Source organism: Cupressus sempervirens, chromosome 3 (genome assembly GCF_028749045.1).
Source record: "Cupressus sempervirens isolate cs-2001-9-10 chromosome 3, ASM2874904v1, whole genome shotgun sequence".
NCBI classification, from domain to species: domain Eukaryota; kingdom Viridiplantae; phylum Streptophyta; class Pinopsida; order Cupressales; family Cupressaceae; genus Cupressus; species Cupressus sempervirens.
In genome coordinates this window covers 1054128291-1054155059 of record NC_143120.1, presented here as the reverse complement: position 1 = coordinate 1054155059, position 26769 = coordinate 1054128291, and the positions used below count along the sequence as shown (strand labels likewise).

The following is a 26769-nucleotide window of genomic DNA, read 5'->3' as shown; positions in this document are numbered from 1 at the left end:
CGACCTGTCTAGGGTCACCCGTCCTGGGACTCTCCAAGTCCTGACAAGTCAAGGTGATTCCCGAAACTATGAAGAAAACTAGTGCTTCCACCTATCTTATAAACTTCTTCCAATCTATCTGAGGTCCAATGTTATATCAACTTCAATGCATATAGAAAGTTCAAACTGATGAAGAATTTGAAGATCTTTCATATAGTTTGCAAGCACCTAAGCGAAACAATGTCCCTACATGAAAAGAATATTGAGGGTTCATACTTCATATATTCAATTCACATTGACGCCATGTTATCATTCATGTAATTTATAAAACCTGTTTGAATAAAAAGTTTCTAACTGCATAATGCTTTTAAAAAAACTTGCATTTTACCTTTTTCCGTTCTTGACGTATAGTCTTCCTTTTGCTTTGCTTCAAATCCATTAGAAAATCATCGAAACTGTATACCAACAGTGCAAAAAGAGTTAAATGTTAATTTCCTCTTCAAGGCATAAAAAATAATTATCACACACAAGTTGGAGAAGAGACTTAATTTAATGTGCACAAGCAGCCTTGAAGAAATCAATATAAATGTAAGCATCAGGTAGTAAAAAAATGATGAATATGCAACCTTGTTTGCATGAAATAAGGTAAAATTCAACAAGGGGAGAAGAATAGCATCTTCAATGAAAACTGATTCCATTGTAGCCAATCTTAAGGAAGAACCTAATTAATATGTACATTAGATCTGATTTTTTCTGCCTTACATCAGTGATTGAGACATCAACACACTAACAAGAAAAAAAAAGTGATTTCAAATTGATCAACTATAGCTAAACCATGTGCAATTGAAAATAACAATTTCTTGCTATTTCCTGATTAGTGATCTTTTTTCCTCTTATTGTACCCATCGATTAATAACTCACTACCATAACAAGTACTAGAAAAAAAAAAAATTAAATGCAATTACCCAAGCATGCAGTTCACTGATAAATAAAACAATTTGATTTCTAATTAAGAAGTTGTTTCCACACAAACTGTTATTGATAGTTACTAACAATTGGTGCTCTCAATTATTGTTAGCTATCTATATATTTCTCATAGATAATATATATATATTTCTCATAGATAATAGTGGGAGACCACATGCATGAACTTCTAGAATTATTGCATATCTAAGGAATGAATGAATGGAATGACAAAGAGACCAAGAAGGGTTCCCAAAGAAATCGAAGGATTTTTGATAGAAATTCCAAGCCAACCAACGAGAAAAAGTTGAAGCATCAATCAAAGTTGTCGATACTATGACAGGAAAACATTCAACAAAGAGCATATCAAGGGAAAATGGGAGGAGATAGACAGATATTACTGCTCCTTCACAAAGCATACAAAGACTTTGTCAAGCAAGCAAGCAACTCGTCCATATAGTCAAATATCGAATGAAGAGAAAGAAGGAAACTCCAAAACAAATTACCTACAAAAAACCTAGGTAGAATGTGAAATGTCGGAAAGATATTTCCAACAGAAAACTAGGGTGGTTGCGAACCACCAAAATAGTGATCACAAGATAGGGAGGATCTTCCACCTCCAAGCATCTAGAATGTTAAAATATGCATAGGTCAACAATATTTTATTATTATTTTTATTAATTAGGTCCCCTTTATTTAATCATTAATTAAAAGTACTTATAATATCAGTTAATATTCTAGCACCACTTGTTTAGCGTACTCGGTAAAGAAAATAATGCATACAGACAATAGATGAGAACAGCAAATAAGAATAGCAGAACTCCTTATTATATTCACATACGCCAAGATATTACATTATGCTTTTGATGCTATCATATTACAACGATCCCGAAGGGGGATATAAATGCTATCTAAGGAACCTTCTCGAAGGTATCCGTCGGCCACATACAACATGTCAGCTACAATAGTAGAACCTTCCCGATAAACACGTCTCGATACACACCCCATCCTGATACTGACAGCATGTATCCTGATACACTAACGAGATACATCCTGATACACTAATGGGATACATCCTAATACAGTATTTACTGACGACATCATCCCCCCCAAACAGAAAAGTCGTCTCCCGACGACGACACAACAAAAACCCAACAACTAACTATATTATTCATAAAACAACAAAAACAACATGGACTTATACATCATGAACCCGAAGGCTGTGTCTCCGACTGCGAAGACCGGCTGCATTGAAGCTGATACACCTGATCTGTCTGGACCTTCAAATCAACTCTGATGTAAGAGTTCTCTTCCACTACTTCCTTCAGCATCAATGCAACCTCTTGACACTCAGCTTCTTTCTAATCATGATCCTTCTTTGCTGAGTCCTGTTGAAGAGCTTCTACCAACCGCTGTTGCTAGCTGCTGTTCCACCTACTGCTTTCCTCGTGCACTTTCCTCAAGCTGTGCTAACAATGCTGTCCACTTTGCTTCCCACGCACTCTGCTAGGTGGCAAGTCGGTCGGCCATCTCCTCCCGAGCCTTCTCGGCCGTCACCTAAACTTCCTGCCTAGCCTTTGCCCGTCTTCTCTCTGTAAGCACCAACTCTTCCAGGAACTTGCCCTGCTCTGTGATGACAGCAAGGCGAGAATGAACATCCTTATCCTTCTCCTCCACTACGGGTAGAGGGCCCGTCACTTGTACCCCTTCGTCTACTTTCTTTGCTCCTGCTACTGAACTCTGATCCTCCACCCCTAGTGATGCCAGTACCTCGACTACCTCGTTGCTCGACCAAATGGCTTCCAAGTACATGTGCTCTCTCATAGGAGACTGAATGGAAGGACCTCTGGCAACAGGGGCAAGCAGCCGTCGCCTCAAGTACTCACTCGCCCGACTCGCTGTACTCATCCGGTCCACTGCCGACACCTGGGGTTCCACTTCCGGAATACTGAAATCAGCATCCTGATCCTCATCCAACAGAGTGTCTGCTATGGTGACTACTACATCCGTCCCAATCACCTCTAGTCGAACCTGCTCCTACGCACCTCCGTGACTGACTCCTCCCTCTGCTACTGGCTCCACTACAAGAAGTGGCTGAGGCAAACTCTTTGCTACAGGTATGGGAGTCGGTTCCTGAACCGTTGGCTGAGGCTACAATCTCGCTGGCTGCGTACCCATAGTTATGACCGCTGGTGATGCTATCCTATGGCTCACTCTAGGTTGGATAGGCACTAAATGTGAGACTGATCTTGCCACTGCCGTTGCCCGTGATCTAGAATGTAGAGTGACCGGGGTCATCACCACTAGACGCCGAAACTGTTTGAATCCTAGGATGTGGACATCCGTCATGGTGTGTATGTGTGGTGTTGGACCTACCTGAACTGAAGTAGTAGAAGTAGTAGTTACTGGCATAGTTGGCATAATCGTCGAATAATCGGCGAGTTTCTACTAATCGTCGAGTTTTTGGGACTGACGAGTTTTTCCCAAATTTAATCGCAAGAAAAAATCACCGAATTTTCGCAAAAAATTGGTGAGTTTTTCAAAAAAACTCTTTTTTTTTTTTCTTTTTTTTTGTTAAAAACAAAAGGCAAAAAGCCTATATATATTATGTAAGATAGAGAGTTACAATATGCTAGTAGAGCTAGGAAGAAGAAAATGTGATTGTAATGATGTTTTTACTTCTAATTTGACACAAATTATTTACTATTATGTTTCCCGCCATCAACATTCAACATGAGAATGTGATTTTGTACCCACTATGCATTTATATATATCTAAACTCCTGCTTCTTTCTTTTCTGTTCTCTATAATGAACTCATTAGATGCATCTTCTCATTGAAATTTGCAAAAAAATGTATTTTGAATTAAATTTTAGCGGTTTTTTTAGGTTCCCGAGTTTTCCCGAGTTTTTTTTTTAAATGGCCGAGTTTTTCTTGATTAAACTTTTGGGGGGGTCGGCGAGTTTTTGGATTTGGCGAGTTTTCCAACTATGGTTACTGGTGCAGCTGTCAACTGACGTGGAAAGCGAAGTGGGACTGCTGAAACTACTCTGCCTTCCTCATCATCTTCCTCCTCATCCTGCTCCACCTCCATATCCTCAAACTCATCCTCCTCACAAGATGTGTCCTAGCGGCCACTATCCATGTTGCCTGATTCCTCCATCTCTTGCCGTGCCCTCTTCTGGCCCACGCCCTTCTGTCCTGTACGTGAATTGAAATGCTTCCATTGCATTACCGGAGGCTCGCCAAGTACTACCGGACTTGGCTTAATTTCCAACTGCTCGTGGGGTATCGTTCTCGCCGTGGCTTCCAAAAAGAATCTGATGGCGTAGTGCGGCATATAGAATGTTTTGTGCTATAGGGTCATGAACTCATTCATGCACGTGGCTAATAGAGAAGCCCAGTCGTACACCTTCCCGTTCATGATCCTGTTCATCATACTGACCAACGGAAAGGAAATGTCGGACGCCCTGCTACATCCTGTAAGCCTACTTTTTACCACATCCATCAAGCACTTCCAATGGCCCTCTTGAATATCAGACTTTCGCAGCCCTCTTCCCTTCGAAGTGTCTATAAGGGTATCCATCTGCTGCTATACCTCTTCGTTACACACCATTCGGATCAGCTGCAACTTCGTCTCCCTGCTCATCTTTTTGGGCTTATAATCAATCTTGGCTCCTCCTTGCGCTGCTCCTGGTATACTAAATACTCTTGTAAAATCGGCTAGCCGAAATGATACCACGATGTCATACCCCAGATACGAAATTGAACACTTCCGAGAATGTTTGCAATACACCTCAATCATAGGACGCAAGACGCCCTCAAAATCTCGGACAGATCAAGTGTATCAGCTTCGACGCAGCCGATCTTCGCAGTCGGAGACAGCCTTTGGGTCCATGATGTATAAGTCCATGTTGTTTTTGTTGTTTTCTGAATAATATAGTTAGTTGTTGGGTTTTTGTTGTGTCGTCATCGAGAGATGACTTTTCTTTTTGGGGGGGATGATGTCATCAGTAAATAGTATATCAGGATGTATCCCGTTAGTGTATCAAGATACATGCCATCAATATCAAGATGGGGTGTGTGTCACGATGTATGCCATCAGGCTGATAGGGTGTGTATCAGGATGTGTGTATCAGGAAGGTTCTACTATTGTAGCCGACATGTTGTATGTGGCCGACGGATACCTTTGGGAAGGTTCCTCGGATAGTATTTATATCCCCCTTCGGGATCGTTGTAATCATCATATCATCAGAAACATAATGTAATATCTTGGCGTATGTGAATATAGTTCTGCTATTCTTATCTACTATTCTATTCCATTGTCTGTATGAATTGATTTCTTTACCCAGTACGGTAAACACCACTTAATTAATTAATTTGATTAGGTTGCTTATGAAAATGTAAGACATTACATATTTACAATTATTGGCTGAGAGAGACTATCTTTTCGAGAAGGATTACATTTATTATGATGTGTTGAGGGAAAAGGGAGAAGTAGATGAACTCACCCATGAGTTGGGTGTGACTACAGATTCATTGGAGAGAATGCAATTGGACCTTGATCATTCCTAGTCATGGGCTGAGGAGCTTATTGTGGAGTTGAGTGGTGAAGCCCTGTTTTTCACAAACATTTGGGGCCTCCATTTGAGAAACATTACTACTTAATGTCAAAACAAATAATGATTTACATTTTTAGGAGTCACTTTCTTCCGAAGAATTTGCTGCATCTAACAATTTTACTAAAGAGTGGAAGATATTTGTTTATCCTACATCCAACAATCCAAGAATGGGTATGGATGCTCTTTAGGTTTTTCCTACAAGCAGAGTTGCAGTAGATCAACGTGCTGGAAGAACTGGCAAGACAGGTCCTAGGGCATGCACTATAAGGCTTAATATGTGCAACACACCAAGTTGTGTAGATGCAGCTACTTGTCAACCAAATATAAATATATGACAACCTGTATCTATCATTTGCTTGAGGATATAGGAAACTTGATAGTAATCACAACAACAAGAGACATGAAAAACCAAGATACAAATGTTTGGTGACCCTATGATAAATGATTCCAGCAGGCAATCATCAGACCAAACAACATACCCAATAAAGTAGCAATATAAATATATAAATTGTATATGTATGCACAGCAATCACCAAGTGCCAAGCCACATTATACCCCATGCGAGGTCACAACAGCCAAGGCAAGAACCTATATATTCATAGCTTCAAAGCTCAAGAACAACAATTATTGGTCTTATTTTCAAGGATGGAGTCATACTTGGGGCAAATACCAGAACCACTGAAGGTCTGATAGTGTGTGATAAGAACTGTGAAAAAAAAATACTATATCACACCAAATATATACTGTTGTGGTGCAAGAACTACTGCAAATATAGAAGTAATAAATAATATGGTTAGCTCCCAACTAGAGCTACATCATTATGCAATTGGTCGAGAATCTTAGGTTGTTAGTACCCTCACTATTCTAAAAATCCCTTCTTTTTGGTTACAGAGGTTACATGGATGTAGCCTTAGTACATGGTGGGGTGGACATTACTGGACCACGCCAACGTACTATATATCCTCCTCACAGAATCCATGGAAGTAGAGCTTGCAAATTTTGGGCTGCTCATAATATTTAATATTCAGGGAAAAGAGCTTTGATCTTGACCAATCTCATTGAAAATCCCTTCTTAAGAAGGCACAAATGGTTAGCCAGAAAATTCCCATTGATCTTTCAACAAATGCAGATTACAGGTTGAATGGAAAAACGATTCACGAGAAGCACCCTAACACGCTCTATACACATTTTCAGCGGATATAAAAAAAGGTAAAGTGTCTAAAACATTTACAAAATCCACTCCAAACATCTCACCTCTGTTCAAAAGGCTCGATCATTTATCACAAGAAATGTTCGCAGTTTTATCCGCTCAAACATACCTGACGACCAGTTAGTGTAATAAGCATGAAGGAACAAAAGATACATCAAAAATCCTTTCAAACAAAAACAATAAAAGCTTGGAAGTGGAGAATTATTAAAAAAATATGTGAAGCCCAGTAAAGACATGACTAAGAAGAATAATAATATAAACCGAGCCTAATCTACGATTAAAATATGAGAAGGTACAATTTATTTTCGAAGAGGAAGAATAGATATTATGACCCTTTATTTGAAATGTCATCACTCTAAAATAAAAAAATATTAACCAATATAAAAATATTGGGGAGAAATAACAAGACATATTCGGCAGAGAAACAAAATAGGAGATATATGTAGTGGGTACCCTTAAATGCCCAAAAACTAAAACAACTACTAATAGGAATTTTGTCAAACAGTTTGCATCCAACTCCTTATTTTTTTGTTTACTAGTTTAACCCCTTATGAATTCGGAAATAGGACATTTATATTGTTTGCTTGCATGGAATTGAAAATCACACAACATGAACAAAAGAAAGTACAATGATATGCAGATTGGAAATTGTATTACTATTGATAAAATGTTATTTTAAGAGTTTAATAAAATCAAATACATGGCAGATTATCAACTCACTAATTGCTCCAATATTATTGACATAATGCTCCAGCAAATGTTATTTAAACCTGCTGCTATAGTGACATGAATAGTGCCGCATGAATAGTAACCGCATGAATAGTGCAGCATTAACAGTGCTGCTACAGTATTTTTGTCTTCAAATATTCCAATATCTTCATAAAATCATTCCCTCAAAGTAGCATAAGCATCAGATGAGTAATGAAGAAGATATGAGCAAAACATCAAATCTGCCTGTAGCTAGAAACGCGCTCAATCTACCTAATAATGAAGCTGATGACAATGGATTCCAAAGGCCAAACCCCAAGGGAATGATGTCGAGAATGTCACAAGAGAGGATAGACTTCCTCTAATGCCAAGAACGGATCTCCAACTCACACATCAATTTTCTTCTCATATTCAACCTCTTGAAAAATGGCCATCAGCTCTCTTTTTATTTCCACTTCATAGGGTTGACCCGATTTTCACAAGCAATGTGGGATAAAGTGTTTTAAAATAATATAATATAAAATAGCATCTTCTATCTCCCTTGAGCATCCCCTCTCAAACACACAACCCAACATAAATAATATTAAAGTAACACTTTATCATTTTAACATTTAATTTTAATGCTACTTTAATAAACTTCAGGCATTAAAATAATATATCAATCAAACTCGAAATGAAGCAAGTGATAGATTGTCGTAAAACTCTCGATGCAAAGCTTCAAGTCCAATCATTAGAAATATGACAATTCTGATGCCCAGTCAACTTACTATAAATAGTAACTCCATCCAAAGAGCCCACAAACAAAATCCAATTGGCCTTAAACTAGGAATGACTAGGCCAAATCATTCCAAGATGTAATAACCCCAACCAAGCTCACGCAAATAGAACTAAGGAAGTTCGTAACTAGATGCTTCACAACTACAACTTTTTCTTCCAAGAAATTTCAACCTTAATTATTATAGTATTAGAGCCAATTTCCTTTAATACCAAGAACCTCTACTAATATAGTAATTAGATTTTGCATGTACAAAATTCTCAAATTATGGCTTCACAACTGAAAATGAGATTGGGATTCTTAAAGATTTACCAATTTCCCAAATACTGCATATCGAATTGGCATTTCTAAACAACAGCCAATACTAAAACCAATAGCAAAATTTTATTAATTCAAGCTAATGCTGGTACAATATATAAAATAAGACTAGTGTGAGGAACCTGGAAATAGCTTCCTAATTGATTGCAGGCCCTGAAAATGTATCCACAAGAGCTCAATTATGCAGAAATAAATAATGCACAGAAGCACAATATTGTCATTTAAAATCCAGAGAGTTACATGCCCAGAGTAGAGATTTTATTGTATTCAGATTCAGATATAATACTGCTTTAGAATGCAGTCTGAACAACCCAAATAGCAAAGATAAGTGTGTCAAACAGAAGACATTAATGTGGCTTTTGACAAGACTTTTAGACCACTGGAATTCAATGTGTGCAACTAGAAATCTAGGTGTGTGAAGAGACAATGAGAGCTTACAACAAAACTCTAAGAAATGACACCAAACTCTAGACCCTAGGTGTACCAAAGCATGAGATTTTCTTTAGCTATCAGCCCTCTTCTCAATCAACGTAATGTTCCCATTATAAAATAAATCATTTATTGAACTATTGTTAATGGGCCGACTGATTTAATATATCTCCGACCCACTTTTGTTTTGTTTCCGTAGTTTGTGTCATCATCGGCTATCTTCGTACACCCTCGGAAAGTTTTCCCAACGGATATTTAAGCACGACTTGTAGGTAGTCTTTAGGTATACAATTTTGAATTATTTCTCTGTACTACAAATTCCAGTTGAGATTCTCTATTGTTCGCCATTTCGGAAGTGAAAGACCTTCCCTACTTGGCCATTCCGATTTTGGTGGGATTCAACCCTCACCCTATTCCGTCACCTGTGATACTTCACTCGGATCTAGCAAATCGGAGCACATCATATTGCAAATTATTACGAATTGGAGAAATTACTATGTTTAATTTGATCAATTCTCTATTGTATGTATTGGGTAATTCAATCTCTTGTTTATCTACATTTAAAACTCTGTGTTACACCATCCATCCACCCCTCTCCCTTTGCCTTCAACTCGGTACACCACCCATATGGCCCTCCTTGCAAACATTCCTTTCCAACATACCATACTGCCTTAGCTTTCACCCACGTACAGTCCTCATTAGAACACCGTACGGCCATCTCAGCACCATACGGCCTAGTTAGTTCCCCCCACCATACAGCCTTATCCTTCCCATATGGCTATCACTCCACCACCACTATACACTATCAGCCGATTGGATGGTCCCAGCGGTGTTTCTATAGCCGACGAAATGATTGTCGTCGGTGTTTTGTATTTTGTAGCCGACAGGTAAATAGTTTGTAGCGGACATAATGATTGTGGCTGACGGACTCCTTTGGGAAGGTTCGACGGATAGTATTTATATCCCGTCTGGGATCATTGTAAAGCATCTTCTATCTTGGATCCTCTATCATTGATCTTATCAAGCATAATGTATGTCTGACATATGTGAATATAATTCTGCTGTTCATGTTCGTGTTCATTGTCTGTATGCATTGTTTTAATTTACCCATACGGTAAACATTTGGCGCCGTTGCCTTATGAACCTGGAAGGTGGGAGGAATGAAGATTAATGCCAAATCAGCTTACCAAGGATCAGAATAAGGTCAAGGGAAAAGATGGAATCCGAATTGCGCAAGAGAATTTAATTCTGGCACAGCAAGCCAAACGCCGACAGAGATTTCAAAAAATTGCCGACGAAAACTGGAGCGCCGACGAATTGTTGGAGACTCGGCAGCGGGTGGAATTGGTGGAAGAAGCATGGGAGGAGTTTTTTAATTTGTGTTCGCCGAGGGAAGAGAATCCAGACGGAAGAGCATCGACTCGCACGGCTCGGAGTGCCGACAGAGCAAGAGCGTGGAGTGAACTCTTCGTCCGGGATATACTTCCGCAGGGGACAACTTCAGAACACCCTTCTTCACCAAGGTTCGCAGTTGTTGAGTCCACCGGTGTGGGAGAGCAGTCCACCAATGTGGGAGTGCAGTCTGCCGGTGTGGGAGAGCAGTCCGCCGGTGTGGGAGATCAGTCTGCCGAAGTGCAGTCCGTCGGTGTGGGAGTGCAATCTGTCGATGTGGGAGTGCAATCCGCCAATGTCGCAGGATCGAGCAATGCTTGTTTACAAACACCAATCGTTATGGTGTTACCAAAAGAGAATTTGCCGAAGTTTGATGGCAATGGTACGGTCGATCCCATCGGACACTATAAAACATGTGAAATGATCTGGAGGGAAAATGGCATTAACTGACGAAGATGACTGGATGAGACAATTTTCAGCAACCCTACGGGGCGTGGCAATTGACTCGTTTACTAGTACAAATCCGCAGAAGCTAGACAGTTGGAATAACATTAAAAAAGAGTTTCTGGCTGAATTTCAACTGTTGTGGGACGATAATGAAATTGTAGCAGAGATCTTCAATACCAAGCAAGGAAAGAACGAAATTGTCCATGTTTACGCTAGAAAATTAAAAGATCTGATAAACAAAATGGAGAATAAGCCGGCGGATGGACTTCAGAAAAGGTGGTTCGTGGAAGGTCTACGCCCTAACCTGTGGAAGAAAATGAAAATTGTGCCGCCGTCGTCATACACAGAAGCCTTTAACAGAGCATTGAATCTCGAAAGTGAGCACAAGAAAAAGAAGAAGAAGACTAGTTCCTCTGATTCTGATGATGACAAGCCTTCCGGCGAAGATAGCAGTGACGATGAGGGCAGTAGCAAGAAGGTCTGCGCCCTACAGAAGGATATGATACGCATGATGAAGGAATTTAAAAACATGCAGAAGGAGCCAAAAGGCACTGAGTTGTGGTGCACGGACTGTAAGACCGACGGTCATACTAAAGGATCGTGTCCAAAGAACCAATTCTGCGACATTTGTCAAATAATGGGTCATTCGACAAACAAATGCCCCTTTAACGTGAAGACCAGGGGATCCTCGCAGGTACTTCTTACGCAGGAGGCTTCCTCATCGGGTAGTAGCGGAAACACAAATATCGCCGGTGCTACATCCGGAGGATACAAGAATAATCGGCGTGGACAGAACAATAACAATAACAATACGAGTAGAAGCCGGATCCAGTATGATGCAAATAGATGGCCGATTATTCATTGCTGCGCATGTAACTTGTGGGGGCATTTTGCGCGGGAGTGTCCAACAGCGAATACACCTCAACTATTGTGCCGATGATGCGGACCCGGTGATCATAACAACTCAAAGTGTCCAAAATCTGGAGTGAACTTGATCACTGTCGGGGTGGATGAGGAAGAAGTTCTGGCAATTACGCGGCAACAAGCAAAACAATATCCGGACCGCGCCAAAGAAAAGAGGAAATTTGCGGAAGCACAGGCTGAGGTTGGAAAAGTATCCCAAGCAGCAACACCTCCCGACACTGCCGGCACTTCAGCAAGGAATTCCGCAGAACAAAACATAGTACGGCAAATTTTGCAAACAAAGGTGCAAGTAAAGGTAAATGATTTGCTTCTCACCATACCTCAACTTCGATCTGCTCTTTCAACTATTGTAGGAGAATCAAGTCAAGGAAAGGAAAAGTCACCGGGAGAACCAAGTCGAGGGAAGGAAAAGGAGATTGCTATAGGAGGACAAGATCAGATGTTGCTGGCACTGACATCCGGACGGCACCCTACAGTTGTCAAGATGGGGCTCCTTGGATATGTTCTCACAGACATAATAGTTGACGGAGGGTCCGATGTAAATGTATTATCAGAAGAAACTTGGAGGAAACTTGGCCAGCCGACATTGTGGCCTCCGAGATTTCAGCTGCTGACAGCGGATCAACATGGCATTACACCGCTGGGTATTCTCATGGCACAGCTGGTAACCATTGGCATTTAGCAGTTCCTGATGGATTTCGTGGTGATTTCGTTGAAGAGGAAGGGGTGCGACGCCATCCTGGGCCGCGGATGGCTTATCGAAGCAAGAGCCCGCCACGACTAGAAGAGGAACACCTTATCACTGGAAAGAAAAGGCCGCCACTTTGTCATTGATTTGCATACCCAAATGGTAGGGGAAGAGGCCCTGTCATCATATTCTGAGGGAGAGGAGGATGAAGGTAGACAACGGATGGAACCGGATCAGGAGGGTGTCCTCCGATTGGACGAGGGATCAACGGATGACGACTTGGATTCCGTCAACGGTCTCTACCACTGGCAAATGGAAGACTATGAATTATTTCATAGCTGCAATGTTTAGTCGATTGAGAACGAATATTCAAAGGAGTTTACTGAAGTAAAGGAGGGGGAGGCACCGTTGGATGTTACACCCACTCATGCATTCAGGGGAGGGGAGACAATCAAGTATAATGAAGCTATGCTACAAACAATGAATTTGGGGGACGAGGCAAAGCCGAAGAACATACTAATCGAAGATAACTGGGATCCAGTACTCAAGGCCGCGACATTCAAGATATTTCTGGAATACAAGGATGTGTTTGCATGGACATACAAGGACCTCAAGGGAGTACCGTCGGAATTGTGTGTGCACCGCATCCTGCTGGTGGAGGGAGTCATACCTGTACGAAAGCGACCCTACAGGATGAACAAGAACTATGCGGCACGGGTTACGGAGGAAATCAACCGGATGCTGGAAGCTGGCATTATCTTCAAGGTACAGAATAGCGAATGGGTGTCGCCGATAGTCATCTCATTGAAGAAGGATACTACTCAGATCTGGATATGCGTCGATTTCAAATGCTTGAATGCAGTAACAATCAAGGATCCTTTTCCGATTCCATTCACAGATAGCATTCTGGAGGAGGTCGCAGGACATGAAATTTACTCCTTTACAGACGGGTTCTCCGGATACAATCAGATTTCTATAGCGGAGGAGGATAAGTTGAAGACAACGTTTGTCATCAAAGATGGGGTCTACGCGTACAACCAAATGCCATTTGGGTTGTGTAACGCGCCGGCCACATTCCAGCGGATTATGCTGCATATCTTTGACAGGATGTCCGTGGGAAACTTCAAAGCCTTCTTGGATGATTGGTCAATATTTAGCACGGAGGACGGACACCTGGTAGCACTTGGTGAATGTATGGAGAGATGTCGCAGAGCCCGGCTAGCATTGAATCCCAAGAAGTGCAGATTCATGGTTCCGCACGGAAGACTACTCGGACACATTGTCTGTAAGGAAGGATTAAAGACGGATCTCGACAAGGTGAGTCATTCTTGAAATGCAACCATCTACTAATGTGACGGAGGTAAAATCTTTTCTTAGGCATATAGGTTATTACAGGAGATTTATTAAAAAATTTGCCAAGATGTCCCAACCGTTAGATAAGTTAACCTGCAAGGAAGAATCATTTAGATGGGATAAAGAGCAGGACGAGGCATTTGAAGGGCTAAAGGTACAACTGGCTACGGCACCCATCCTAGCATATCCGGACTGGAATAAAGAGTTTCATGTTCATGTGGATGCCTCCAACTATGCGATCGGCGCGACCTGGCACAGACTGGTAACCATGGATTGGATCACCCAATATACTTTGCCAGCCGGTTGTTATCAAAGGCCGAGTAGAACTACAGCACGACTGAAAGAGAAGCATTGGGAATGGTCTATGCTATGCAAAAATTCCGTCATTATTTGCTTGCTACAACGTTTGTGTTTTATGTTGATCACCAGGCCTTGTTGTACATGATTAATAAACCTGTCATCCAAGGGAGGATCAGCAGATGGCTACTCCTGTTGCAGGAATTTACTTTCAAAATCATTTTTTGGCTAGGAAAGAAACATGTCAATGTCGACCACCTATCGCGGATCAAAACAGGGGAACCACCGGAGGGTGTGAATGACGACTTCCCTGACGCGCAGCTGTTTTCGATTGGGGTACTGCCAAAATGGTACAGGAGTATTGGCGAGTACCTGTCAACAGGACAGTTTCCCACTGGGATGTCACCAAATGATAGGCGCAAGTTGATAATCAAGAGTCGCATGTTTCAATTGATCAATGGATTGCTCTACAAAATGGGGCCGGATCATATTCTTCGGCGATGTGTGCTGGAAGAGGAGATACCACAGGTGTTAAAAGAAGCACATGAGGGTCCCACCGGCGGACACATGGGACCCAACACCACTGCACGGAAGATATTGCTCGCAGGTCTCTGGTGGCCGACGGTGTACAATGACGCGCGGGAATGTGTCATCGAATGTGACACTTGCCAACGGGCCGGGAAGCTGCTGAAGAGAGATTTCATGCCACTTCACCCCTCACATGCGCAGGAGCTTTTTAAACGATGGGGATTAGATTTCATTGGACCACTGAGAGTGAGCAAGACTCGACGGTGCCGGTACATCATTGTTGCAACGGAGTACCTGACCAAGTGGGTGGAGGCACGTGCATTACCAAATAACTTGGTCGTCAGCACTGCAAAATTTATTTATGAACAAATCATTACCAGGTATGGAATCCCGTTACAATTAACAAGTGATAGGGGAGGTCATTTTGTTAATCATGTCATCCGCTTGCTCACCACCCAGTTCAAGATTTATCATTCATTGTCATGTCTGTATTATCCAAGAGCAAACGGACAGGCCGAGGCTACCAATAAAATCCTAGTATCCATCATCTACAAATCCTGTGCAATTGAAGGTGCTGATTGGGAGGAAAACTTACCCGCCGCCCTGTGGGCTTACCGTACGGCATACAAAGTGACGACAAGGCACACACCATTCTAGTTAATATTTGGACAGGAAAAGGTGGTCCCAGCGGAATTCATGATCCCGAGTTTGCGAGTAGCTCTAGAAAACAAACTGGATGACGTGGAAAGTTTACAGCAGAGGCTAAATCATTTGAATGAACTAGAGGAGAAGCGATTGCTGGCGCAATGGGTGACAGAAGTCACACAGAACAGGCGCAAGGTCTGGCATGATAAGCATCTCAAACGCAGCAGGTTCCAGCCAGGAGAGTTAGTATTAAAATACGACAGCCGCAATGAGATAAAACCAGGGAAGTTCAAGGTTCGGTGGATTGGACCATACCAGATCCGAGAGGTTGGTGATAATGGAGCAGTCAAATTGTTGACCTTGAATGGGGAAGAGGTCCCTCAGGCAGTCAACGGATCCAAATTAAAGCTCTACCATGTTAGAAAGATGCCGTCGTCATTGTCGTCGTCGAATGCCCAAAGGATGAACCTATCATCATCATCGTTCGAAAGTGGTGGGACTTCAACGCCAAATTGAGATGCTTCATAAATAAAAAATTTTAAAAATTAATTTATTAAAAAAAAAAAAAAAGGGCCCGCGGGCAATCTGTTCGCGGGTGTAATAAAGGCCTCGCGTGCAGTTTGTCCGCGGGTGTAAAAAAAGCAAAGGCCCGCGGACAGTCTATCCAGGGGTATTTGAAAAGCCCCGCGGGCAGCCTATCCGCGAGCTTAAATTTCTCCAAATTCGCCGTCCGCGGACTTCAAAGAAAAAAAAAAAAAAATCTTCATTCCTTCACTACTAACTGTGCGCAAGGAGGTCTCTGTTGCCATTGGACAGTGTTTTTAGGGCCACAGGAAGCTGACTTTGTCACCACCAGAACACACTTCGGCAAGATGCTCTCTAAATATCTGCTCAAAGGCCCGACAAATCTCCATCACTACATGAGATGGTTGCACAGGTGCATTGCTCGACGTCCCTAATTTCATCAAGGGTCCACTCTCCACCCTAAGTTTTTCCGATTGGTAGAGTCTTGCGATTGAGAGGGGCCGGCGAAAGGTTTGGTTGCCGCATAATTTATTCACTAGTGCGTTCTCGATGTGTGCTCGCCTCTTCACTGTCTCATCCTACAAAAGTGCATGGCACTGTCGTGACAGCTTTTGTGGTCCGAGCCAGTAGAAGCGTAGAGTATTACCGTTAAGTTTTGTTTGGATGCGGAAACTCTCCATGCCCTGTCCTGCACGTGCGATCTGAACGGCTATGGCTCATCGTGGATCTGTGAACCGGTTGTTGCAAGAGAGGAGTAAAGAGGAGAATGGAGTGCATATTAAGGAAGCTTTTGTGACAGCGCAGGGAGATTACGTAGTGGTGGAGACTGGATGTTGCCAGACAGTGCACGAATTGAGGGTTGCGGAGGCATCACGGAAGCACAGACGATTGTGGTGGGAGAGCAGGGCATTCAATTTGGACCTCACAACAGCAATAAAATTGTTGAGTTCACATTCTCCTCCAGATGGGATTCTTCCCCAGATACTGCAAATACACTTTGCACATATTTCTCTTCCTCTTGGCCTGTAGGGGATTGGACAGGTGGTTTTCCGCGGCACTTTATTGGGTTGCCGCAAGAGTAAGTGGAACTATATAAGAAATAAGAAATAAGAGGCCACCTTGATATGGAATCGGCAGGCAAACGGAAGCCGTGGAAGGGTCAGCTGGCGGCAAATATGGACAAAAATTCAAGGGTTTTGGCATCGAGGGTTCAAGTTGCAAGTCCCTTGAGTTCTAGTAGCAAGAAGCAGAAGACCAAAGAGGAACTCACTTATCTCACCGTCCAGTTCGAGAGTCTTAGTGGGAGCGAATGCCGGAAGTGGTGGCAAGAGACCCCGGAGGCAGTCCAGATTAAACAGATTTTGATGCAAGCACAAGTGCATTAAGCCATCCAGCTTCCCATCTTCTCCATCCGGTTGTTCGAAACAGTATTGCGCACCATGATAAAGACATATAGCACCCGGAGCAGAACAAGTACATTTCTGTACAAGAAGCAGCAGATGACGGTGTCCTTTAAACCTAGAGATTTCAGGCATCCCTGGCCCCAATGGGAGGAAAGTGGAAATCAAGAACCATAAACTCTCACGAGAACGGAAGGAGCATTCAATAGACCTAGTGTGCCGAGACCTTACACCCATGGAGCGGAAGGCAGCGGTTCAAGGGTCAAAGTGCAGAGGCCTTCGTAGGGACTTTATTCGGGAGGGTCACTGGCGATGTATCATGCACGTCATCAAGAGCATGTTGACAGGTGCCACTCGAGCTTCAGATATAGCATTGCCACAGATTGTGTTTATGAATGGTATCATGCAGGGAGTGGTATATGATTGGGCCTCAGTCCTGGCTGATAGGATGGAGGAATTTATGACCCTTCAACACCGAACATTTTTTATGCCACACCATGCCATCAGGTTGTTTCTGGAGGCTGCAGCTAGCCAAATTCCACTGGATGATTTTGAGGCTCCTCCAAGAGGCAAGTTGGTAGACGGGGAGCCTCCCATATTCTATTGGCGACACTTGGATACAGGAGGATCAGCAGCAGGCCACAAGAAAGTACTCCACGGACTGGATGCTTTCGGAGAGATAGCGGACAGGAGGGCACTTCGATGAGTGACGGGGCTGAGTCCGTGGAAGAAGAGGAGAGCACTTCGGCGGAAGTTGGCGGTGAGGCAGCGAGTAGTGACCCCACATTCTTTACCCCTCCTCAGCTGTCAACTTCGATGCACTTGACTACCTTTCCAACAGTCATTCCGCCATTTGGCCAGCGCCATGCCTCGGTCCTCATGACTCCTCCAGCGAAGGCAAATGTCCCATGGATAATGATGGAGATGATCCCACGGACAGCGACAGAAGTTCTCCCACACATAGCGACAGATGTCCCGCAGACAGTCGCCGAGATATTCCCGACAGTTGTAGCGGAGGTGATTCCAGTTGTACCAGCAAATGTCACTGTCACTGTCTCACAGAGAGCACAGTTGCCACCACCGGAGCCTGAGCCGCAGGTTCGGTTGGATGTCATTGATTGTGATGCAGTTGTCACTGTTTTGTCATCTTTTTAGCAAAGGCCGAGTCAGCCCAGCCAGTACCGGAGAACATGGAGCTCGCGCAGTCAGACCAACCGGAGGTGATGGATAGAGCTAGTGTGTTTTTGAGGCAACAGTTCTGACTCACTCCTATCAAGCGGGATCCGTCCATTCAGTCTCCTAGGCGTTCAGGAACATAACCAGCAGTACCAGAGCCTCAACTTCAGGAGGGAATGCCACATGCCGTGGTTGCACCAACAGCAGAGGAGGCGGCACCAGATGTGGGCATGGCTCCCGCTGATGAGGAGGAGAAGAGTGATGCAGAATGGTCATTGGAGGACTTCGCCAAGGAGGATTACGGGTCAGATGAGGATAGGTGCTAGGATTACCTCAGGACTATGAAGTCTGCGTTGAAGAAGGGACACGATGTGGCAATTCAGGCCCTGACTCGGCAGATGGAGTGGCATTGGATCAGAGGATATATCCATGGGATCTGTCCTCGACGATTTCAGACTTGTTTTATAGACAGGGGTTGGCCGGCGGTGGAGACAGTTGAGATGTTGGCAGATTGGGCTACTAAGCCGGAGTTGGGACCCAGTGACACCCCTCTGATGAAGCTGGCACATGAGATTGTGGGATTGTATAAGGATGTTTACTATGGTCGTCGGCGTGCGGAGGCGGACAGGGTTGCAATAGAGAGATCACTGGCAGCTGAGAGTGAGGCTAGAAAGAAGCTTGCCACCGACTTGGCCGACCAGCAGGCAACATGGGCCGCAGAGCGGGCGGCACTACTGGCAGATATGGCAGCAGCAGTGCAGGAGAGGGACATGGCTAGGCAAGGTACAGAAGCGGCTGTCCGAGATAAGGATGCGGTAGACCACAAGATGCTGTTAGCTAGAAGGCAGGCTATGGATGTTGCGCTTCTTTTAAAGGAGGTGGTCGAGGTTAATTCTCAAATTCAGACAGATCTCCGCATCAGGACAGAGCAGGTGTATGAGTTACGTCGCCAGCAGCACTCTTCTGGGACACCCCCTTCTCTCTAGTATTTCTCTTGTTGTCTGTAAGTTGTCTCCTAATTTTGTTAGTCATCAGGAGACGACTTTTCTTTTTGGGGGGATAGTGTCAGCCGACTGGATGGTCCCAGTGGTGTTTCTGTAGTCGACGGAATGATTGTCGTCGGTGTTTTGTATTTTGTAGCCGACGGGTAAATAGTTTGTAGCAGACATAATGATTGTGGCCGACAGACTCCTTCGAGAAGGTTCGGCGGATAGTATTTATATCCCGTCTGGGATCGTTGTAAAGCATCTTTTATCTTGGATCCTCTATCATTGATCTTATCAAGCATAATGTATGTCTGGCATATGCGAATATAATTATGTGGTTTGTGTCTGTGTTCATTGTATGTATGCATTGTTTTAATTTACCCATACGGTAAACATATCCCTCCTTCCACTATACAGCTACATCCTTTTGACGGTACGGCATCCCTCCTTGTAACCGTATGGCCATCTACATTCCACCATACAAACAACAGTTGCTTCCCTCCACATCACGTACGACCCTTAGATAGTTGTACAACCTCCAAGCATCCACTCGTACGGCCCAAGCAGTCCATACACCACTCTTGTTCAACTGTCCTCCTCACCTAGGCTATTCTGTACATCCATTGTGACCTAGTGCAAACGTTTGTGTGGAGTTAATCAGATTGCGAGATCATTACAGTGGTATCAGAGCTTTGATCTTGCCACCCTGTGGACAGTGAATGAGAGTTTATAGCCAAAAGAGAAGAAAGATGCATTCTGTTGATAGAATGGCTATCGAACCGGAACCAACAACTGCCGAACTCATGGCACTATTGAGAGAACTTGCCAGGAATCAAGCACAGATCACTAATACTCAGTGACTCATGGAAGAGACTCTCAAGAAGTTGGCAAATAATAAAGTATCTGGAGAACAAAATGGTCACAGCATGGACTCGGTGTCAGATAAATCAAAATCTCATCATGCACACTCAACCTTCCATGCCATCTTTTCCCCCACGGACGGAGGCACCACACAGAGGGAAACAACCATTTTTTGAAGAGATGCAAGAACAACTAAGAGAAGACTAGAAGAATGCAAATTTTGAGGGAGACATATCATAAAAAGATTACGCGGATTTGAGAATGAGGTATTCGGGAGGCGAAAATCGAGGATTCTTTAATGATGATCTCAGAAGAAAGTTGAGTAAAGTAAATCTATCTCCATTTGATAGATCCGGATCCATATCTGCGCAAGCGTGGGTAAGGAAGGCCAATACTTACTTCCAGTTGAATCTTATGCTAGAAGAAGCAATCAAATTTGTAGCATTGCACTTGGAGGGAGTTGCGCATGAATGGTGGCATCACTGCACCATCACACTAGGGCATGATCAAATAAATACTTATGCGAAATTCACTGAGAGATTGATAGATCGATTTGACAGTAATGATCCGGAACTCAATTTCAAAAATTTGGCACAACTAAGGCAAACTGGATCAGTCAACCAGTACACTGCAAAGTTTCAGAAACTCTCTATTTTGGTCATGGACATTTCTGAAAAAAGACAGATAGTGCTCTTCATGGACAGATTGACTAAACCATTTAAAGGTTGGGTAAAGGGGTTCAATCCTGTCACCCTGTCGGAAGCTATTAAGAAGGCATGGAGCATGGCATCATCATTGACATCATCCTCTCAAAGTTACTCACACCCTGAACCACTGATGTTTCCGAGGGACAAAGATAAATAAACCTCCGCCCAAGAAGTCATTGGACGAAGCTACTAGACAGGAACTGTGAAGGAAGAAATTATGTTTCAACTGCAAGGGACCTTGGGAACCTAGCCATAGATGCCTCAGAAAAGGAAAAATACACTACATTGAGATTGTGTCCAATGATGAGGATGAACAAGAAGAAACACTCGCCTAAGACAACCAACATCATGACGACACCAACATGGTTAGTTTGAACCGTACGGAAAGGATTGCAACGTTGGTACGACACGGAGGAACTATTGCCCTAGCTAGTAGCCCAAGATGCACAGTGTTTCGTGTACGGGGAACCCTTCAAGGACAAAAGGTTATGGTGATGCTCGATAGCAGAGCTACGCTAAACTTCATAAACTCCTCTCTGATGAAACGAAGAGGTCTACCTATGGAGACACACGCAGAATTTCAGGTCAAGGTTGCCGGAGGGACTCTCTTGCCCTACACCCACCTTGTTCCTCAACTAAGTATCACAATGGCGAATCACACGATGACTGAAAATTTCTTCATAGTGGACCTTCATGATATGGAGGTTATTCTAGGCATACATTGGATGGAGAAACTTGATGAATACACTCAAAGTTTCAAACGGATGGACTTCACTTTTGTTGACAATGAAAAGAAGGATGTTCTCCATGAAATGGCAAATGAAGGTCCAAAGGAAGTTTCTGCACATTGGATGGAGGCCATTTTTTGGCATGATGACATTGCGTGCGCTGCACATTGTTTTGTCTTGACGGAACCTATGAAAGGGCAACGGACACCTCCCCAAGATGATGATCTCCAAAATATTTTGAGTAAACATGATAAAATTTTCATTGACAATCCTCCTGGCATACTGCCTCATCGAGAGTTTGAACATACTATTGAGTTGGAAGCTAGAGCCAAGCCGGTCATAACCACACCCTACCATCATCTCAAGAAATTCAAAGATGAGATCCAAAAAACTATTCAGGAACTACTGGAGAAAGGATGGATCCATCCCAGTTCTAGCCCCTTCACATCATCAGTAGTATGCGTCAAGAAGGACGGGACAATGCGCATGTGTGTGGACTATCGTGCATTAAACAGAAAACAATAAAGCATAGATATCCCATTCTAAGGATAGATGAGTTGCTGGACAAATTACATGGCACAGTCTATTTTTCAAAAATAGATCTCTGTTCTGGATACCATCAGATCTGCATGAGGGAGGAAGACATAGAAAAGATGGCCTTCCGTTGTCACTATGGGCATTATGAATTTCTAGTCATGTCATTCGGATTGACAAATGCACCTGCTACATTCCAATCATGCATGAATCACATCTTCAACAAACAATTGCATAAGTACTTATTGGTATTTTTTGATGATCTTATTTATAGCAGGACATGGGAGGAGCACCTGAAGCATTTGGATGAAGTCCTAAGGATCATGGAGGAGCAGTCTTTGTTCACCAAGAAATCCAAGTATGAATTTGGCATGACAGAAATATTGTACCTGGGGCATGTTGTCAGTAAATACAAAGTTCAAGTTCATCAGGAGAAGGTTCGGGCTATCCTTGATTGGCCTCCCCCGAAATCACTGACGGATTTGCGAGGGTTTTTCACACTATGTAGTTATTACTGGAGGTTCGTTAAAGGATTCTCACAACTCAGTGCACCCTTAACGTATCTGACAAGGAAGGGGTCTTCCAATGGAACGAAAAAGCACAACTCACTTTCGATAAACTAAAAGAGCCAATAAGAACTTGTCCCGTACTTGCATTACCTAATTTTCACTCGACCATTCATTCAAGAGCGCGACGCATCTGGAGAAGGCATTGGCGCGGTACTGATGTACGATAGACACCATAGCTCATGAGAGCAAGAAGTTTACACAAACGGAACGCTTATATTCCATCTACAACAAAGAAATATTGACCATTGTATATGCACTAACAAAGTTTCGGTAGTATCTGGTGGGTGCCAAGATTGTTGTCCGTACGGTTCACAACACTTTGAGATATTTTCTGGAGCAATGGGACTTCAACAAGAGGTAACAAAAATGGGTAAGCAAAGTTCAGGCTTTTGATTTTGATATCGAATATGTGAAAGGGAAACACAATTGTCGTCGGTACATTTTAAATTCTATAGCCGACTTGGTTATGCCGTCAGAGATTTTGAATTTTGTAGCCGACGGGTAGATTAGGATTGTTTTGTAACCAATGGACCCCTTCAAGAAGGTTCGGCGGAAAGTATTTATACTCCGTCTGGGTACATTGTAAATCATCTGAGGATCAGTTATGTAATCTATTGGCATATGCGAATAAAGGAGTACTGTTATGCTGTTCTTATTCATTGTCTATGTGCATTAATCCATTTACTTTATGCAGTAAACATTTAGCGCCGTTGCCCTATGAACCTGGAAGGAGGGAGGAATGAAGCTTAATGCCAAATCAACTTAACAAGGATCGAAATAAGAGAAAGGGAAAAGATGGGGTACATACTACACAAGAAAAATTTTGGCACAGCAAGCCGAACACAGAAGGAGATTTCGGAAGATTGCCGACGGACATAGGAGCACGGAAGAATTGTTGGAGGAGACTCGACAACGGGTGGAGTTGGTGGAAGAAGCAAGGGAGGAGTTATTGAATTTGTATTCGCCGCGAGAAGAGAATCCAAACGAAAGGGAATCGACTCACATGGCTCGAAGTGTCGAGGGAGCAAGAGCGTGGAGTGAACTCTTCGTCTGGGATACACTTCCGAAAGGGACAACTTCAAAAAATCCTTCTTCACCAAAGTTCATAGCTGTTGAGACCGTCGATGTGGGAGAGCAGACCGCCGGTGTGGGAGAATAGACCGTCAGTGTGGGAGTGCAGACCACCTGTGTGGGAGTGAACAGTGCCAGTGTTGCAGGACCGAACAACGCCCGTGCACAACATCAGTACTGATTGTAGGACCAAAGGAAAAGTTGCCAAATTTGATAGCAATGGTACAGCCGAACCGATCCGACACTGTAAAACATGCAAAACGATCTGGAGGTCAAATGGCATAACTGACACAAACGAATGGGTTCGGCAGTTTCTGGCAACCCTACGGGGTGTCGCAATCGATTGGTCCGCCGATGCAGATCCCCAGAAATTAACCACTTGGGACGACCTCAAGAAAGAGTTTACTGCGGAATTTCAACTACTCTGCGACGACCATGAAATTGTAGCAGAGATATATAATACAAAACAAGGGAAAAATGAAACAGTTTGAGTCTATGCCAGGAAGTTGAAGGACTTGATCAACAAAATGGAGAATAAGCCAGCTGTTAGATTACAGAAAAGGTGGTTCAATGAAGGCCTACACTCGAAATTGTGAAAGAAAATGAAGATCGTACCACCATCGTCATACACTAAAGCGTACAACTGAGCACTGAACTTGGAAAGTGAGGAAAAGACTAAAAAGAAGAAGAAGAACAGTAGCTCCTTTGACTCAAACGACGATGCCTCCTCGGAAGAAGAAAGCAGCAATGAGGAAAACAGTAGCAAAAAGGTCCGAGCCCTCCAAAAGGACATGATTCAAATGATAAAGGAATTCAAGAGCATGCAGAAAGAAACAAAGGGAATTGAACTATGGTGCACGAAATGTACGGCAAAAGGTCACACAAAGGGATCTTGTCCAAAGAACCAATTCTACGACATCTGTCAAATCATGGGACATTCCACAAAAATAATGCCCCTTCAACATGAAAACCAGAGGATCTCAGCAGGTGCTTCTTACACAGGAGGCTTCCCCGTCAGGCAATAGCGGAAACACCAATAATGCAAATGCCACATCGGGAGGATACAGGAATAATCGAAGTGGACAGAACAACAATAACAATGTGAATAATAACAATAACAATGGCAACCGAAGTCGAATCCAGTATGATGCGAACGGACGGCCGATCGTTCAATGCCGAGCATGTAATTTGTGGGGTCACTTTGCCTTGGAGTGCACAACAGCAAACACACCATAATTATTATGCAGATGGTGCAGACCAGGCGATCATGAAGATGCCAAGTGCCCAAAATCCGGAGTAAACTTGATCATTGTTGGGACGGATGAAGAGGAGGTTCTTGCAATTATGCGGAGGCAAGCAAAAGTGTACCCGGACCTAGCGGAAGAAAGGAAGAAACTGGGGGAAGTGTAGGCAGAGATTGAAAAGGCATCGCAGGCAGAGACCTCTCAGCTGAAAGACACCACCGGCACCTCAACAAGGAATGTCGCGGACCAAAACATCGTACGACAGATTTTACAAACGGAGGTACCAGTCAAGATAAATGATTTGCTTCCTATGATGCCTCAGCTCCGATCCGCTCTCACAAATATTGTGCTAGTTCATAAGATACCGGGAGAACCAGGTAGAGGGAAGGAAATTGCCACAGGCGGAGAAGATCCAATGTTGCTAGCCCTCACATCCGGACGGCATCCGGCATTCATCGAGATGGGGATCCTCGGACATGTTCTCACAGACACAATAGTTGACAGAGGGCCCGGTGTAAATGTCTTACCCGAGGACACTTGGAGGAAGCTGGGACAGCCGACTTTGTGGCCCCCTACATTTTAGTTGCTGATAGCGGACCAACACGGCATTAAACCTCTCGGCGTCCTGATGGCACAGTCGGTGACGATTGGCACACAGTCGTTCTTGGTAGACTTCGTCATGATTCTGTTGAAGAGAAAAAGATACGACACCATCCTAAGCTGCGGATGGCTTATTCAAGCAAAAGTTAGACACGAGTGGAAGGAAAACAACCTGTCACTTGAAAGTAAAGGCCGGGGATTTGAAATTGATTTGTACACCCAAATGGTGGGGGAAGAAGCTCTATCATCAGATTCCAAAGAAGAGGATGAAGGCAAACAACATATGGAACAAGATCAGGAGGGAGTCCTGCGGTTGGAAGGATGATCAACAGACGATGATCTGGACTCGGTTAATGGTCTCCTCCACTGGAAAATGGAGGACTACGAACTATTCCACAGCTGCAATATACTAAGAATTGAGGAAGGTCCGAGGGGAGATGAATTTCCAAGAGAATTCACTGAGATAAAGGAGGGGGATGCCCCGTTGGATGTCACACCCACCCATACATTTAGTGAGGGGGAGACAATCAAGTATAGTGAAGCCACACTGCAAACAATGAAACTAGGGGATGAAGCAGAACCAAAGAACATACTAGTGGGAGATAATTGGGATCCAGTACTCAAAGCAGCAACATTAAAGATATTGCTAGAATACAAAGACGTATTCGCATGGACATTCAAGGACTTGAAAGGAGTACCGCCGGAGTTGTGTGTACACCGCATCCCATTGATCGAAGGGGCAGTACCTATACCGAAGCGACCCTACAGGATGAACAAGAACTATGCGACACGAGTTATGGAGGAAATCAACCGGATGTTGGAGGCCGAAATTATTTTCAAGGTGCAAACAAGTGAATGGGTGTCACCTATAGTAATCTCATTGAAGAAAGACACCACCTAGATCCGAATATGTGTGGATTTCAGATGCCTTAATGCAGTCACGATCAAGAATCCCTTCCCGATTCCATTTACAGACAGCATCTTGGAGGAGGTCGGTGGACATGAAATTTACTCCTTTATGGACGGGTTCTCTAGATACAATTAGATCTCTATAGCAGAGGAGGACAAATTGAAGACAACTTTTGTCATCG

At 43.4% G+C, this 26769-nt stretch overlaps 1 protein-coding gene across 2 annotated transcripts in view; it reads right to left on the bottom strand.

Annotated features, from left to right (window-relative positions):
• Positions 1-26769, bottom strand: part of LOC149570358 (acyl-CoA) — a 428133-nt gene that overhangs the window by 184306 nt on the left and 217058 nt on the right. For both annotated transcript variants that reach the window (XM_089823003.1, XM_089823004.1), the window contains exon 7: positions 368-434. In XM_089823003.1, coding sequence (XP_089679129.1) covers positions 368-434 — 67 coding nt within the window. The remainder of the gene's footprint in view (positions 1-367; positions 435-26769) is intronic.